This window comes from Pungitius pungitius, chromosome 17, assembly GCF_949316345.1.
Source record: "Pungitius pungitius chromosome 17, fPunPun2.1, whole genome shotgun sequence".
Lineage (NCBI taxonomy): Eukaryota > Metazoa > Chordata > Actinopteri > Perciformes > Gasterosteidae > Pungitius > Pungitius pungitius.
The window spans coordinates 7,163,387-7,180,617 of NC_084916.1; the positions used below are offsets into that span (position 1 = coordinate 7,163,387).

At 42.1% G+C, this 17,231-nt stretch overlaps 1 protein-coding gene and 1 long non-coding RNA gene across 3 annotated transcripts; both read left to right on the forward strand.

Annotated features, from left to right (window-relative positions):
* Positions 1–1,775: 1,775 nt before the first annotated feature.
* On the forward strand, positions 1,776–12,041 carry scamp3 (secretory carrier membrane protein 3). 2 transcript variants are annotated; one of them, XM_037473498.2, is made up of 9 exons: positions 1,776–2,305; positions 2,594–2,674; positions 7,590–7,703; positions 8,226–8,346; positions 8,443–8,571; positions 9,540–9,699; positions 9,852–9,953; positions 10,028–10,145; positions 11,168–12,041. In XM_037473498.2, the coding sequence occupies exons 1-9, from the start codon at positions 2,252–2,254 to the stop codon at positions 11,315–11,317; spliced, it is 1,029 nt and encodes a 342-aa protein (XP_037329395.1). In that variant the 5' UTR covers positions 1,776–2,251; the 3' UTR covers positions 11,318–12,041. The 2 variants fall into 2 exon arrangements, with proteins under 2 accessions (XP_037329395.1, XP_037329396.1); XM_037473499.2 differs by lacking the exon at positions 1,776–2,305 and adding an exon at positions 2,391–2,513.
* Positions 12,042–14,061: 2,020 nt separating this feature from the next.
* LOC119218849 (uncharacterized) lies at positions 14,062–16,658 on the forward strand. Its single transcript, XR_005120437.2, has 3 exons — positions 14,062–14,157; positions 15,056–15,258; positions 16,446–16,658. It is a non-coding gene; the product is annotated as an uncharacterized LOC119218849 (long non-coding RNA).
* Positions 16,659–17,231: the final 573 nt, after the last annotated feature.

A 17,231-nucleotide genomic window follows, 5' to 3' on the forward strand; every position in this document is an offset into this window, starting at 1 on the left:
CAGCTCCCCTCATCATGTTACCTGCTTTTATTTATCCGAGGCAAAAAGGAGGTTTTCATTGTACCCCAATGAAAAAGCATGTTATCATGTAAGCACTCAACAAAACCACACTGTGGGAACTGCACTTTTAAAAGAACATTGGTGTGTACACATAAACACACACACACACACACATAAATAAACACACACCAAATAAACAAGACAGCTGACTGAATGAGCCCTTAGACAGTTGAAATGGATTCAGTTTAAAACCCCCCAGTCCCTCCTATTAGCCGGGTGACTTTCCACACACAACTCTCATTCCTCACCCAGTGATGCCATGGAGCCATGCATTCCTGGAATGCTGTGGTTTTAGGACAGGGAGGCACTCGATTCAAGCTGCTGAATCGGAGCAATCTGCACCAATCGTGACACGGCAATTAGAGAAAATGATCACCCAGTTAAGCTTAAAATGTTTCATGAATAATTTGCATGCATTTCCACCTAAGCTACTAGATATGCTGTAGAGAAAATGGGAAATGAAACAACACTGGTTGAGACATATGCACATAGTATATGAGTTTGGAATGAAATCATCTGACTGCCCTCACCCACATGACCTCATGTGACTTGTAGGAGTAGAGAATGAAGAGAGAGGCTGGATGGTTCAAGGCCATGAAGTGTGTATAAACTAAAAGTCCAAGCATTCATACCAATGCTCAATGTTTGACTGCAAGGGGCAGATATGAGGAAACTTACATCTAACATATTCCAGGAAAATAGCATTAGTCAAAACAAAAATAAATGAATTAAGATGAAGATGAATAAACAAGTCCAATTTTAAATAAATAATAATAATTAAATCAAAACATCCCAAAAAAATAGTAAATGTCCCTTTTACTGCACCTAAAATCTTGCATCATGCACATGAGATTCTGAACCCACAGCATCATGGGATGTTATTCTGTTGAGACACAAGGGTGACATCTCCTGGACGAGGAGAGAAGCATCTTTCTAAAACGAATTGTTAAAAACACCAGGCAAAAAACATTCAAGACCTGGCATTTCTTCACCCACCAACCGATTATTTAAAAAACAAAAATCTAATAAATATTTTTATGTTTTGCAATGACACCACCTCTTCTGAAGTTAAAGTTGATGTAACCCAATTTTTAACCACAGGAGAAAAATAACAAAAAAGGTGAAGGACGCGTTTAATCCAATTGTGTGTTTTTCTTTGGTTTTCCTTGTTAATGGTTTCAAAACAGAGTTTTGGCTCTTGTCTGCAACTTCATCGAGCCCAACTATAAAAAACCTACATGATAAATGATCAAACTAGTATTGCTGCACAGATTGCAGTTAAATCCAGAACCATTTATTAATGGCTATGGTTTGGGTTTTCGAGAGTTGACAGTATGTCTCAGTGATTCACGTTCATACTAGTCATTTGGCCCATATTAATAATATGGGCCAAATAATAATATGGGCATAATGCTATGCTCCAAGTACCAAGTAGAGGCTGAAGGCTATAACTGCTCAGATTTATAAAGGTATTTTAGTATATGTATACAGTTCTTATGATAATCCATTTAGGTACATATGAACCTAGAAATGTCTCCTTTAGGGGAACTCACATTGCAAAGAAAATTGTCTAACGTTTTTATTCTTTAGACTCTGGCATCCTATGGAAGTGATCTATTATATTATATTTTTGTTGTTGTTGACCTTGTTTTTTTTTGGCAGCGCCGCGCCCCCTCGTGTTCCCACGTGCTCATCGCTCTGCCGCAGCAGCTGTCACGTGACCCGGGTTACGGCTGGCCACTTCCGGTTCCTTGGCCGTCTTTCTCTGCGGGAGAAATTAACGGGTCCGTGGTGTTTTCTCCAGCGACTCGGTGCGGCTGACATCCGGAACCTCGCCGTCAGGACTGAACGGGGTTAGGCGGGCAGGCAGTGGGGAGTCATCGTAGAGACACCGGTCAACCTGCAATACAACGTCATACTGAGCGGAGATGACCATCGGAGGGGCGGGTAGACATTCCACCGGATAAACAGACCACACCACCCGCCCTTTCGATTTAGGTAAAAAAAAAAAAAAGCCGCTGCGTTTCATCTACCGGGACGGACGCCGCCGGCGTCTCCTCCTCCTCTCAGTGACTCTCCGTGACTCACCGTATCCACAGCAGCCGCAGAGAGGGGAGGCTAATTTACGTTAGCTCCTCTGCCCCCCCCCCCCCCCTCCCTGTCACCCCCCGCACCCCCAACGACGGTCGACATGTCCAAATACACGAGCTTCCCCGAGCCGACAGAAGACCCAAACCCTTTCCAAGTGGGTGAGATGAAATGTAAATGTGGCGTGAGGCCGTGTCGGTGTGTCGGATGGATGGATGTCATGGATGTAATAGCGGGCGTGTTGTGGCTCATGTGACGTGTGGGGCTTTTTTTTTTTTTTCTTTCTGGGCCCCTCTCTGCCCTCTTTAATCTCTGCCCACTTGTGGCTCCTCTTAACAATGGATACGCCGAAAGAAGCAGCTCGGGTCTGTTACATGTGGATTGAGGCGTGAGCATGCTGATTGAAAATGATTACTGTGGTCATTTTCTTTGTTTTGTGTGCTAGGACCCTGCAGTGACTCAACACAGCAGCAACACAGGATATGCCACCCTGGACCTGTACAACCCCTTTGATAATACCACTGCGGTGAGTCGTATTTCAGACAGTAGGAGCTAGCGCAAATCGTGGCAGTGGCAACTCGCTGAGGCACTTCCTGTTGCAGGCTGCGGTGCCGCGGTGATTCGTGGCAACTGCCTCGACTCTGTGGCAACTGCCGCGGTGATTCGTGGCAACTGCCTCGATTCTGTGGCAACTGCCTCGATTCTGTGGCAACTGCCTCGACCCCGAGGCAGCTGCCACGACTTCACGACAGCTGCGTCGACTTTGCGGTAGTGGTGCCTCGACGCTTTGCCGTTTTTACGACAACTGCCTCGACTTGTCGGCAGTGGTGCCTCGACACTTGCCGTTTTTGTTTGCCAAATAGGTGACATTTATGTTTTATAATTGGCCAGCAGGTGACAATACAATACGCCCTTTAACAGTACTAGTGTTATTTGTAATTTATTTAGTCATAAAACGCCGATAAGTGATACAATGGCTTGCCGTTTAAGTCCAGCTGAACTACTACGGGCACGTGTTGCCTTGGTAACAGTAAACACATTTAAAATATAGATAAGAGTATTAGTATAAGAGTATTAGTATTAATATAACCAGCTAGTGGTAATAGGAAGACATAAGTTGTGTACTCTTGCATATCTATCTACATAGCTTACATATGTAAATTCCAATTATAGTTATGGTGACACCTACCACTAAGTATGTAGTTTATTTGTCTTGGTAGGTAAATCAAATTGACATAAATTCATTCCACACAAGAGGTTTACAATGCAAGCCCAAACATTTTTTTTCATTGTGGAAGGTCACCCTTTTGGCAAAGGTCATTTTGAGGCAAATCTTTTAATTCAAAATGCTTCATATATTTATATATTTTCAATTGCACATCTCAAGGTGTGCGTCCACTAGTTTGAGCAAATTGTCAGCACTACTGTTGCTCAAACTTTGCAAATGCTTTCAAATTTTTTTCATCTAGCATTGCAGTGCAGAACTTTTGGTAGTGCTTCTTTTGTTCGAAAATAAAGGTAAAAAGCTCCGCTGGAGAGTCCTCGTTTAGGTCATCTTCCCAATTGTGGAGGTCATGAAGAGTTTCCTCTTGTTCTTCCTCTTCCATGGGAAGGACAGCGGGAAGTTTGTCGTAACAAATTAATTATTAAAAGTTATAGAGCATTTGAGGTACAAATTAAACAAATACAATAATGAATTAATAATACATGAAAATCTGTTTCATTTAACACCTAAAAGTGTAATCTTTACTTTGTGAAATAATGGGTATGTGATTATATGAACAAACCATCAATACCCATTTAAAATTGAATATCAGTATATAATCTGAGTTACCAGTATTTACATCTATATAAATTACTGGACTCAAAATCATCTCTGTAATTGCATCTTGGTTTTTTATTGCAAAGATTTGAACATTTCTTACCACTACTTTGCTTTCTCTGTCACCTCCTGACGTGTCTTCAGCAATGCGAAAGATATTATGTCTTTGAATGAACTACCAGATTCTGTGATTACAGTGATGCCAACTTGACGTGCAAAACCGCTGTTAGCCAGCATTGTGACAGTCAAGTAAGTGATGTTGCAGATACGCATGCTCACCCACAATTAAATTACACTCCATTTAGAATGAATGAAAAAAAGATTAAACGGAACTTGTCGATTTATTTTTTTTGATCAGCTTGGACAAATCATGTTGTTGGTATATTATGCCTGCAGATGATGAATCTGTGTTGTATTATAGCATTGTCGTAATCAAGAGGCAGGACTAGAGGGTCTCTTGTTATTTTGCCAATATCTGTGGCGTGAATAGAAATGCAAAGAGTATTTGTTCATTTTGCGTGTGTGTGACAAACTTTGATCAAGTCTTTGCACTTTGGAAATAGTACGTATAATTTAATAGCTGATTTCACCAAATAAATATCAATTGTTTAGGCTAGAACACATAAATCACATTGAAATACTTCAACAATGAGTCAAACACACAATTGGATTTGTTTGGAGGTTTAAAAGTAAATTAGACAATGATATACAATTTTACACATAACTTACATTAACAACATACATTTCTTCAAGCTATATAACAAAAAAAAACCTGTGTGAATTCACATGATGATATAAAAGGAGGGATGGGCAACTGGCTGCCCCGGGCCATTTTTGTCATAAATCTTGCTAGGAAGTGCGCTGCACCCTCAATCATTTAAGTTGCCCATCCCTGATATAAGGGTTATATTCACAACATTTAGGCAACATAAGCAGGCAGTGCTATATGTGTCACACAAAGCAACTACACCAGCAGACTAGTGTCTGAAAAAACAGCCAGGCGAACAAATTACTTCTCACAATAAATTAATAAAGTTAAGTACGGTTACTGTTTACAAAAAGTATAGAGTGATATTAAAAAGTGCTCAAAAACATAGTAAACAACAACAAACTAAAGATATACTATATACTCTTGTGGCTAAATAACTTGAATGATGTGGAAAAAAATGTGTAACACATTATATATACATATAAACACACTGACTTAGAAGTAGTCATCCTTCTTATATTTGTTTATACAAGCGACAAACAAAAACAAAAGCGACTCTCTAAGACGTTACTTGTTATTGTACAGCTGCATGTCGAGATTACTTCTTTGCAAGCTATACCAGCTGCTGCAGCAAGTATATACAAATATACACACACACACACACACACATATATAAAACCCATTAGGTTTTATGGGATCTTGATCTTATGATATTTTAAACGTTACAATGCATCTTACCAATATTTACAATTTGCATTCCTTCGGGGAGCTGCCGGAAAGTGGTTTTTGTTACCAAGGCAACAAAGGGAAACTGGTCTTAGTCCATATTATCTTAGCTGGACTTAAACGGGAAGCCATTGTATCACTTATCGGCGTTTTATGACTAAACCAATTACAACTAACAATACTAATACTCTCAATGACCGCATAGTATTGTCAATATATGAAAAGAAAACGGGAACAGTCAAGCCACCATTACCGCAAAGTCGACGCAGCTGTCGTGAAGTTGTGGCAGCTGCCACGACTCGACGCGGCAACTCACTTAAAATGTATTATACGGTCATATATTGTTGAAATACTAAAAGTAACGGAAACTGCACTTCTCCCAAACAATCGCAGCACCCTCACCCTCCGTAGCACCGTTACCTTTACAGCCGTGGCACCGCTCGAGCTGCCTGCCTCGACCGGAGCTAAGGCTCCCTTAGCGGTCGTGGCACCTCTCCATTGAACTCCATGTACCTCGACCAGCCGAGAGCTAAGGCTCCCTTAGCGGTCGTGGCACCTCTCCCTTAAAGTCCCGGTACCGCTACCAGCCGAGGAATCAAGCCCATACATCGTAGTAACGATCCTATAACACAATGCATCTGTCCATTTAGCTCCCCCGACCGAGGGACCGGTACCTGAACCCGCGGTACCGCTCGAGCTGCCTGCCTCGACCGGGGCTAAGGCTCCCTTAGCGGTCGTGGCACCTCTCCATTGAACTCCATGTACCTCGACCAGCCGAGAGCTAAGGCTCCCTTAGCGGTCGTGGCACCTCTCCCTTAAAGTCCCGGTACCGCTACCAGCCGAGGAATCAAGCCCATACATCGTGGTAAAGCTCCTTTAACTCGAAGCACCGGTCCATTTAGCTCCCCCGACCGAGGGACCGGTACCCGAACTCATGGCACCGCTCGAGCTACCTCTCTTGACCGAGTAAACACACGAGGCAGTTGCCACAGAGTCGAGGCAGTTGCCACAACTCGCCGCGGCAGTTGCCACAGAGTCGAGGCAGTTGCCACGAATCCCCGCGCACCGCAGCCTGCAACAGGAAGTGCCTCAGCGAGTTGCCACTGCCACGATTTGCGCTAGACCTTGCTCATTTCAGAGGTATCAGGGGATATATATATATATATATATATATATAATTCAACATCAAGCTACTCGTCTGATGTCTGTGATATTTACAGTTTCTTTCGGCCCTCTCCCAGATATGGTTGCAATCTAAGGGAGATGTTAATAAATAACGTATCACTTAAGTGAGTTGGAACATTTAAAAAACATTTATCTTCTAAGGCTTTTTAAAATTTTGTCGGAAAGAAATATGTAAATGTCTGATTGACGCAAACTATCTATTGAAAAAAGAAGGCTTTAAAAATGACTTGAATACGTCGAAAGTCAAACTTGAACAAGTCAAAGATATGTCTTTTAAAATGTTTTCCTGATAAAGTGACTGACTGCAACTTGCGGATGGAATTAAGTTTAGTTTCACTTCCTTCATTCATTTGATTTGATTCAATGATTACATTGCACATAATGGTATCCAGATATCTGGACCATGGAAACCTGCCACCGCCTTAATACATCAGGGAAATTCTGTATTTAGTAGTGAGCGATATTGAAGTGACATATGTACATTGTGTATTTAATATCCAAACCAGCTTGGACACACAGTGAGGCTGCAGTGAATTATTTAGTTATCCTGCCTTGAGCACTGGATTCAACGCAAATGGATTTCATTAAAATTGTCTTTATATCTTAAACTGAACAAGACCAAAATATACACGTTGCCTTGTGACATCTTACACCTCAGTTGCATGTTAAATAGTTTAATGTGTTTGTTTGCTAGGAAACGCTGCTTTTGCTGGCATTGGTCCTTTTATACTTCCTGTCTGCTGCTGTTATTGGCCAATACTGCATTAACAGGAACTAGCCCTGGACATTGAAAGTAGTCTAGTTCCGAGAATAAGACCACGAGCCTCATGCACATAATGACTGACGACATTATTCTGTTTCTATTACTTATATTAGAATAAAAGTTTTCTTTATATTATAATATGTGGTAGACTTTTTTAATTTCATGTATCAATATTCAACTGATTTGATATTTCATTGTGGTAACTGGATTGAATATATTTGTATTTTTTTAACCAGCCTCCTCCTCCGTATGAAGCCACCTCTCCCTCTGCTCAATCTGCGCCTGCTCAGACTCCACCAAGTAGGACGACCCCCACTGAGCCTCGCAACTATGGCTCCTATACCTCCCAGGTACACAACCTGCAATGTAGAGGCACTTGTTCGATGCTGCTTTTCTCCCTTCAGACTACTGTTTACCATTTGATTATTTATCCACACATTCAGTGACAAAGTGTACTTCCTCAGTGTTGGGTTTTGAAAATTAGATTAGATAACTAACTTTACAAATGCACCTTTATTGTGTTGCTTCAGTTGAGCTCCTTTTATAATCTTTATTTATCATGCATACACACAATATTTTCTTTAAGCTTGACTTGCATTTCTGATGCATCATTAGGTCCCGAGCACGGGCAACATCGGAACAGCAAAGGCCCCATTAAATTGATTCCAATTGCACACAATTCAATTCATGTGTCCAGTTCCATCTGCTCTTCAATCTCTTTTACATTACATTTAGCTGACGCTTTTACCCAAAGCGATATCTTCCCGATAATTCGCTTTTGGTCACTGGCATCCCCTTACGTGTGCAAAGGTGCGACAGCCTGTTCTTTGCTGCCTGCCGCTTTAATTTCACTTTGTGTCTCTCTGTGTTAGACTGCGGTGAATGCTACCACGGAAGAGCTCTTGAGGAAGCAGGAGGAGCTGGAGAAGAAAGCCCGGGAGCTGGAGAGAAGAGAGAGGGAGCTTGAGTCACACAGCCTGGGAACTGGAGCCTGTAAGACATGAGAGGGCAAATAATTAAGGAAACATGCCTCAATGTTTTCTGGATTTAATGATTTTATTATGTGATTTATTTTCCACTCTTTATTAGCTCGTCAGAACAACTGGCCCCCATTGCCTTCATTCTGCCCTGTGGGTCCCTGCTTCTACCAGGACATCAATGTGGAGATCACTCAGCACTTCCAGCGCACCGTCACCATCATGTACTACTTCTGGATGTGTGAGTTACTGTAACTTTCACCATGCCCTAATGTGGGAATTCCCATTATTGTCGTGTCAACACCAGTATGCGATAGGAGAACTGTTTCCAAAAGCTTAGAATGAGCCGTTTCTTGATCCCTACCTAGGGAGCAGGTCCCGTTCATGGTGGGTGCCTTGTTTCTAAAGCAGCCCGTAACAGACAAACCTATCACTGGCTCTTGAGAGGGCATTTGCCTTTTTTAATGCTATCTGCAGGCCACTGCAGTTCCACACTTTTAGGAACTGAGAGCAAAGTGCTATTCATTTGCCTTCGGTTTACAAACTGACCACTAGATGCCACTAACTCCTACACTCATGATTAATGTCTGTGTGATACCTGCTGTACTCTCGAGCATGAGATGGAGTGTCTGCAGAATGACTCCTCACTGCCGGACATAGGAACTAACTGAAGGTCTACATAAGGTGAAGATGGTATAGCAGACTTCACCCGGGGAATTTACTGCACCCAAGAAACATTTCAAATTGTTTTTAATTGAATAACCTAAAGCATTGGGGATGCACACTGGGGGGAGTTAAATGTGTCTAGAATGAGTCTACATCCCATACATGTTCACACTGGGTTATGGGATGAAACTAACCTTGATACTAATTTTGAAAATGACAGAGAGGGCAAGAAAGTGAAACACAAAATAACTGCTTACGGGAGTTTAGTTTACAATTATAAGAAATTGATAGACACTGAGGAACTACCTAGCAGCAGCCAAAGTAAGGTAATAAATAACGGCATATTGCATCAGCCAAAGTCCTGACGAGTTGGCTCCTTCTTTAGAGTGGGGAGGGGTGCGTTGGCTTTGTTCTAGTCCACTGCACTGTAATAAAGCAACAAAGAGTTGATCCCTGCACTCGGATTCCACCCCCGTTCATTGTTGTCCGACCACTGCCATTCATCCTTTTGTCTCCTTTTCATCCGATATCGTCAATGTCCAGTCTGCACTTGTGGGCTGCTCTTCAACCTGATCTCCTCACTGGCCAATTTCTGCGTGAACACCTCGGGTGGTGTTGGCCTGGGTCTGGCCATCCTGTGGGCCCTCCTCTTCACCCCCTGCTCTTTTGTCTGCTGGTACCGTCCTATGTACAAAGCCTTCAGGTGTGTTGCAGCATCTTAATGAAAAAGCCCATCGACCATTAACTTGTTTACCCATGTGTGCTTTTCTAAGCTGACCAGCTACACAAAGCATGAATGGGCTTGAGCTGTAGCTTCATAACGCTCGCTAACAATATTTTTCTCTCCCCCCGCAGGAGTGACAGCTCCTTCAATTTCTTTGTCTTCTTCTTTGTTTTCTTTGCCCAAGTGGTGGTCTCAGTCATCATGACCATTGGTATCCCTGGATGGGGTTTCAGGTAGGACTAATAAACAAAACCATCCCTGTCAAAACCTCTTTCCGCTGGTTGTCTCACGTGTCTCTTCCCCTCAGCGGGTGGATCGTGAGCCTGGCTGCTCTGAACGACAGTGTTGCCGTTGGTGCAATCATGATGATGAATGCCCTCCTCTTTACTGCCCAAGCTGCCATTGGGGTTTTCATGCTGAAGAAGGTGAAAACTGAATACATTTGTTTTGGGGTTTCCATGTTATTTTAACTGACCATTAAACCAAATTATCTGTTAGAATTATCAACCAGCTGTATACTTGTAATATCAGATTATGACGCAATCGAGCACAAAATGCAGACAAACAAATACAATTGCTAAGCCATGTAAAGTATTAATGTAAATCCAATTAATAAGTGAAAGCACAAGTAGGTCTACGTGTACTTGAATATATGCGCGTTGGGCTTAACAACAGCCCCGGACTATTACATTATTGAAGATAAAGTACAGCCTAAAGTACCTTATTGCTTTTATAATACAGTTACCAGCGAAATTATAAATAGTAAGTTAATAGCTGCCTTTCAGCACAAAATAGTTGTAGCCATCAATTTTAGTAGTCTAGAGAAAAAATAGTGCTCGTACGTGCATGTAAACAGCATTGGGTCCCGCACCATCTCATTCATTCACATCGCTCATGACGTCCACCTTAATTGTCCGGTTGCGAAAGCTCACACTGCCTCAAAACGATCATTTGTCGGATTTCCGTTTTTTTTTTTTTTTTTTTAGCAATCTCCACCAAGCTAAAACTAACGGTCGCGCAAAATCTAACGTGTTACTTTGAGTGCGCCGTGATATGGAACGCTCGGGTCAATGTGAACAGCAACGGTACATTATCACTCAATAATGCACCCACCGTGACTCACTCTCAACCAATCAGAAGGCTTGATTTTATCTACCCGTATTATAATAGGAGATATTGTGACATGATCTAGTGGGTCACATTTCTTCAAAGAAGTCATGGGGAAGAAAATGAAATGATGATTGTTGTGCTGTATTTGCATTTTCTGCCTGCTCTGTGCAAACAAGCTGTGTTCAAGTGGTCCCCCGACCATGAAGCAGTCACTAGACAACAAACGCCCGGTATCTGGTTCTGCGTATCATATTCCCTCGCACAATGTGCATCGTATGAGGATGAATTGCTGCGTGTCGTGTCGGGTGTCAGCGCGCTCTGCTCTTCTCCTCTCCAGGTCCACAGCATGTACCGGCAGACCGATGCCAGCTTTCAGAAGGCCCAGGCCGAGTTCGCCACCGGAGTCATGTCCAATCAGGTCGTGCGCCAGGCTGCCACCAGCGCCGCCACCAGCGCTGCCCAGGGGGCCTTCACCACTCCTCGATAGGGAGGGACGAGAGGGTTTGGGAGGGTAAAAAACAGAGATCCCAAGCAGAAAGGAGATCCCATTCTGCTTGATTGGAGATCTGTTTGGTATTTATTTTGCCACAAGTTATTAGAATTAGATTTTGGGGTGGGAGGTGGTAATATGTCTGTATAGTAACCCCTGAGCAACTGACCATCAGGGCATTTGCATGAGTCACAGGTGGGGTTTTGTCATTTCTAAAGATGTACAGGACAAGTTACCTGCATTGCCAAACCGGGAGTCAACAAATCACAAGAGTTCATTGAGGAAACAACGGTGTGAACAGTGAGATGCTGAAGCTTTATGAAATGTAGCTGTGTCCTACCTAGTATCAGTGAATGCAGGGAAACGAGAAGAGCTGTGTGCCGAGTAGGACAGTTGTAGTCTGCATAGTTCCCATTCCCACTTGGATGTGTTTACAACGAGCCGGTGTTTGAGTTGAACATTGAAATGTTGCCACTCTAACAATGTGTACCTCCGGAGCTCGCCCATAATGTTCTATTGCTTTGTTGCAAACACGTTTTGTTATTGTCATTCCAAATGAGAACGCCTCTTTACCTATCTGCCAAAACATCTCATACTGTAAAGATTATGTTTCTTTTCAAATATATCTGTCACTGTTCTGTTGGTGCTGCTTGTGGTTCTCTAGATATTAACATGTTACTGTCTTGGTTTTAATAAAAAATATATTGTCATGCTTACACAATTATTATTGCAATATGTCATTAAGTCACAGGATACCACATTTTAGGGTTGTTTAATTGAATCAAACTTGCCTTAACCGCTGCAATCCTGCTAAACGGTTACCAACTGGGAAAGTCCACCCAGGGTTTCTCAATCTCCATGCAAGCATGTTCACATAAAAGGTCGGTGTTTGCAGCATATGACCAAAAAAACCCCAAAAAGTGTGTCAGCAGCACGGCATCTTTTGCACGTGATCATTTAAGGGAGGACAACTTGTGAATGATCGCAGACGGTCACTTATTATGAATATTGCCACTGCCCGATCCAGATAACATGTACGTCTGAAAACAATTACAAAAACACTTTTAATGTGAAATGTATTCTTTTGAAATAGAACAAAATATACTGTAACCATCTGCTAGTATTCGGTTGCATACTTTCAGGTGCAACCCCGGCCCCGGCAGTGTGAAACGAGCATGGCAGCAAACAAAGGCATATTGCTATATTACTCGGACTGTAGCTGAGAGAACTAGGATAAAAGCCAGCACATTAATATAACTGAATGCACACGTGTTATGGGCACATTTATTGTGTCTGATAAGGGACAGCGATATTAATACAATGGAATATTTATTGGCCGCTTTATGCATTTAGCATTTCAAACAGTTTCCCTTGTCTGAAATAAGCCTAAGTTCTTTGTTTTGTGCCATGATTGCATTGGTCAGCTTTGCAATATGTTGCTTTGCAGAATGTCTGGGTTTAATTTGTAACCGTTGCTTGACCATGACACATCTGCAATGGTCCATATCAATGTAAAGCACAGTTCATCAGTGGAAACATGATGAGGTGCTTTATGGTTTATGGATAAATGTGAGAGCCGCATATGAGGCTGATCCATGTGCACATGTCCCAAGTTGTTTTCCCACCTCTGTAGGACTGTAAAACCAGGGTTAAACACAAAATGATCTCTCTAATCTGCATTAAAGGCTCTGGATAGGTAGCAGAACGTTGTCATAGCAATACAGCCAGGTGAAAAACACAGATGGGATGGTGATCATATTTTCTAAGTTTCTATTCAGCAAGGCGTACTAACTATTTTACATAATTAAAAATATAGTTAAATTATTATTATTAATCATATTATAATCAATATATATATACATCATATATCAAAATGGGTCTTATTCTATTCTTTTTCAGTCTTGTGTTCTAAAAATGACAAAACTCCAGACGGACAGAAGACATCTTGGAATGAAAAGTTAAAATCAAAATTATTTAATAAAAGAAAAGGTGTTGTGCTAAAAAGAACATCTCAGCTGAGGAGCCGCTGGTTTCTGCAATCAAGAGGCCACAGGGCACTGCCACAGGGCAGCCTATTGACTGCTTCGCCTCCACCAAACGAACTCCTAGAATAATGGGGGCCTACAGGTATTTATACAGGTTAGTCAAGGTGTGAAAGGCATTGTCCACGCAGCTGGACATGTGACTTCTCCTGGTGCTTTCAATGTTATTCGGATTTCAAATGTCCCTCAATATCAGTTGTGGTGTTATCATGCATTTCGGTTGCTTACATTACATTGAATACAATCATAGCTGTGCACATAACTGTGCACTGTAATTTCTAAACTGTAATCAATATTGATTACAGTTTAGAAATTACAGTGGTTTTACACTATTCTCATTTCTTTATTATTTAAATAGTTTCAGAATCATGGCTGTAGCCTGGTGTACACTAAATGCATTTTATGAATTGGTCTAACTCATGAACCGGGTCATCAGTTTCTTTTAAATAATCCACAGTCTATTATATGACATTTTATTATAGCATACTCTATTCTGATCATCTGTGATCTCACTCGTTGACTTTTGAAGTTTTGGTTTCTTTAAGGAACTTCCTCTTTGACCAAAACAAATCTGATCCTGAAGCTGTGTGTATATTTGTATGTTTACACTCTTGAATGGTGTCATTTTTTTCTAACCTTTCGGGACCGCCGCGAGCCATTGGAGACCTTTTATAAACAAACAGCCTCCCCGACGTCATGGACTGCGTCACCGTGAACATGGCGGAGGCTACGATCATACCACAACACCGTTTTTTCTGTCACTGCTGTAAAAGTGAAACAAACCCCAAACTCCCGGTGAGTCACATTGGAGGGTGTTTTTATTTAACCCGCTCAGCCGGAATTCAACCATGCGGACATCGGGGGACGTACAACCATGTTTTTAAAAATAATAATATTGAAATATTTAAGCGATCACTTTATAATTAAAAATAAAGTAGTTGTTTGTGTGACTGCATAGAGAGAGAGAGAGAGAGAGAGAGAGAGAGAGAGAGATCCGCTGTTGCTGTTGGAGACAATCTGCGGCCAGTCTTCTGTCAGCTGCCCGCTGGTCGGGTGACTGCACGTGCAGCGCATGCGTGGCCTTCAGCCCCCGCCCCCGATGTGTTGTGCCCCCTCAATAAATCAGCCTATGTGAGGAGGTACAAACAGCCAACTTGATGGAGAGTCATTCACGTTGTGATGATGGAGTGAGAGTGGGAAAGAGAGAGAGAAAGAGATTGATCTGCAAATGTCCGAGCTCCCATATGGAGACACATTTGTATTTAATTTGTAAAGCTCTTTTGTGTGCGTGTGTTTGTGTGTGTGTGTGTGTGTGTGTGTGTGCTAACACACACATTCTATTGCCCCATCTTATCTTACATATCTTACATATCTCTTACGTATCTTATACATACCTACATGTTTATGTGTGTTTAAGTGTCAACAAGGTTGAAATCCTTTTTCATAGTAACAACACTTCCTTAAGGGGATTTGCTTCAAAGTATGTTTTGCAGTCGGTAATGCTTCAGTTAGCTTCCATACTTATCGTTTGATCTCAATGTGAAATTATTATTATGCATTTGGTGCAGTCGTGAAATATCAGTTTCAGACTCCAAGTAAAATCATAATGGCCTGGCACTAATTTAAACAGCTCTCAATAAAGTAAAGTGTGTTTCCAAAGCTCATCTTTGTTGTGTGTTTTTGCCCTTTCAAGGATTGTGCAGGAGTTCTCGGCCTCTTTGCCGGCAGCAGGAGCCACGTTGCTGCACACTGCGCTTTTTGATTTCTCGATTGAGATCCCCCCCCCCCAACTCTCGCCCTTTTGCTCTTTTTCTGTTTGTCTCATGTATACGAGTGCACTTAAACCCGGGGGATTATGCATGGGGTCACGAAGGTCGGGACTCTGTCATCACAGAGGTCAGTGGTATACATGTCTCCTCTGAATACCTCCTTCTCTCACTCACTTAGTTGTTTGGACAGTGCTCACCTCCACCTCCTGCTGAAAAGGAGATAATCTTCTCCCTGACAACAGTTTGTATCTCTCAAGAACAGACAGGTCCAATTTATTATACTGCGAATGTGTCTTTCCTTCCTCTTATTTCCCTTCTTTTCTCCTCTCCACCTTTTTTCAATCTTTACTTTTGTTTCTTATATTTTCCTTCTCTAATGATGTCTTTCCTTTACTCTTTCCCCTTGTATCTGTCCTCTCCTTGTCTTGCATCTGCTTCCTGTCTTTAAGCTTTCTTCATCTCCGTCCTTTCCTTTCATTCTATTATCAATGCTTCCTTCCGCCGATGTTTCCTTTCATTTTTCTCTTCCTACTTCCTCTTGCATTTATTCTCTTCCTCTCATCCTTCCCTTCTCCTTACTTACCTTATTACTACTTCCATTGCCTCCTGCTGTAATACCTCCATTCTCTCTTATAGTTACAAGTATTACTAATTACTAAAAAATTTTCACCCTGGATTCAGGCTACTTACCTCTGTATCTGTTTCTCTTGCTCCCATTCTTTGGGTTTTTAGTGTTTGTGTCCCTCAGACAGCAGACCGAAATGTCCAGTTTGCAGGTAGGATTATTCACCAGGTGAATCCGTCAGGAAGCTAACGTGCCTCCATTACTTCCACAGTGACAGCATAGTACCTTGGCTGGAGCTGGTGAGGACGAAGGGTGGATGTGGTCGGGATGTGGGATTTGTCATGATGGTTTGAAGTGTCACGCATGCTGAATTAAGGGTTGTGGCAACAACACAGAAGCGTGTTTTGTTTTAATGCCTCTGCCCCCGAGAGAGCTTTGGCTAGCTTTGGCTTTGTGTTTTCAGGTTGGCCATCTGGTCAATGCTTGTGAATGCAATATCTTAAGGAAAGCCAGCACGAATGTCCACCTGGACTCATGAATGATTCCATTTTAGTGGTCAAAGTTCATTGTGAGTTCGTATTGTACTAATTCTGATCATTTCACACAAATAACTAAGTCAAGACATTTTGGATGTAGACTGGAACATGACCTACATACAATGTTCCGCTATAGTCTCAGGTTGTACTGTAGATGTTGTTATAACGCAGATGTTTTGCCTGCACATGAATACTTTTTTCTACCTCCCACAGCATGGTGCCGAAAAAGCCTCAACGGTGTAGACAGGAGCATCGAGCTGACATCAGAACCTCCAGAAGCTCGCTCCATGAGGACAGAGCATCAGGAGAGGCTCGGGATCCAAGAAACAGGCCTAGAAACTATACCTCCTTAACTGTCTTCAAGAGACCTTTCTCCTGACACGCCTTTCCCGTCACATTGACTGCTTTTAAATAAAGTACATGACATGCATCACAGCAAACTTGCTTTATTCATCCACGCTTAAGACATTTATTTTGTCATTGCCGACATCTTCACCATTTTGAAGCTTTGCCAGGCTCAAGAGATTTTACAATTAAAAAAACTAAATGCAACAACAAAGACCAGAAAATCAATGCGTCTATTAACCGTTTTAGTTATAGATTAGTTTATTTATATATGTGTTATATAAAATCCTAAAATGTATAAACCGGTTAAAAGAACAATGGCACATGTCCACTTTAAACATCAATACCTGAAATCGATTATAGTTAGACCAATCGATCCCCTCCTTATGCAGAATAATTGATGTATTTCTAAGCTGAAGCGCTCCCGTCTCCTCCTGCTGTGTGCGCCCAGCGGAGCGGTGTGTTGACACCCTGTGTGACAGCTGGGACCGGGCACCGACCGCTTGACGGATGACCGTCGCATACCGGGCAAACACACCGAGAACCGGGCGACACACAGCTCCGCGAGCAACCCAAAATATAGACAAACAATGACGTACTAACACTTCTTCTGAGTGCCAATGACCGGGGACCGCAAGAACCGACCGACATTTG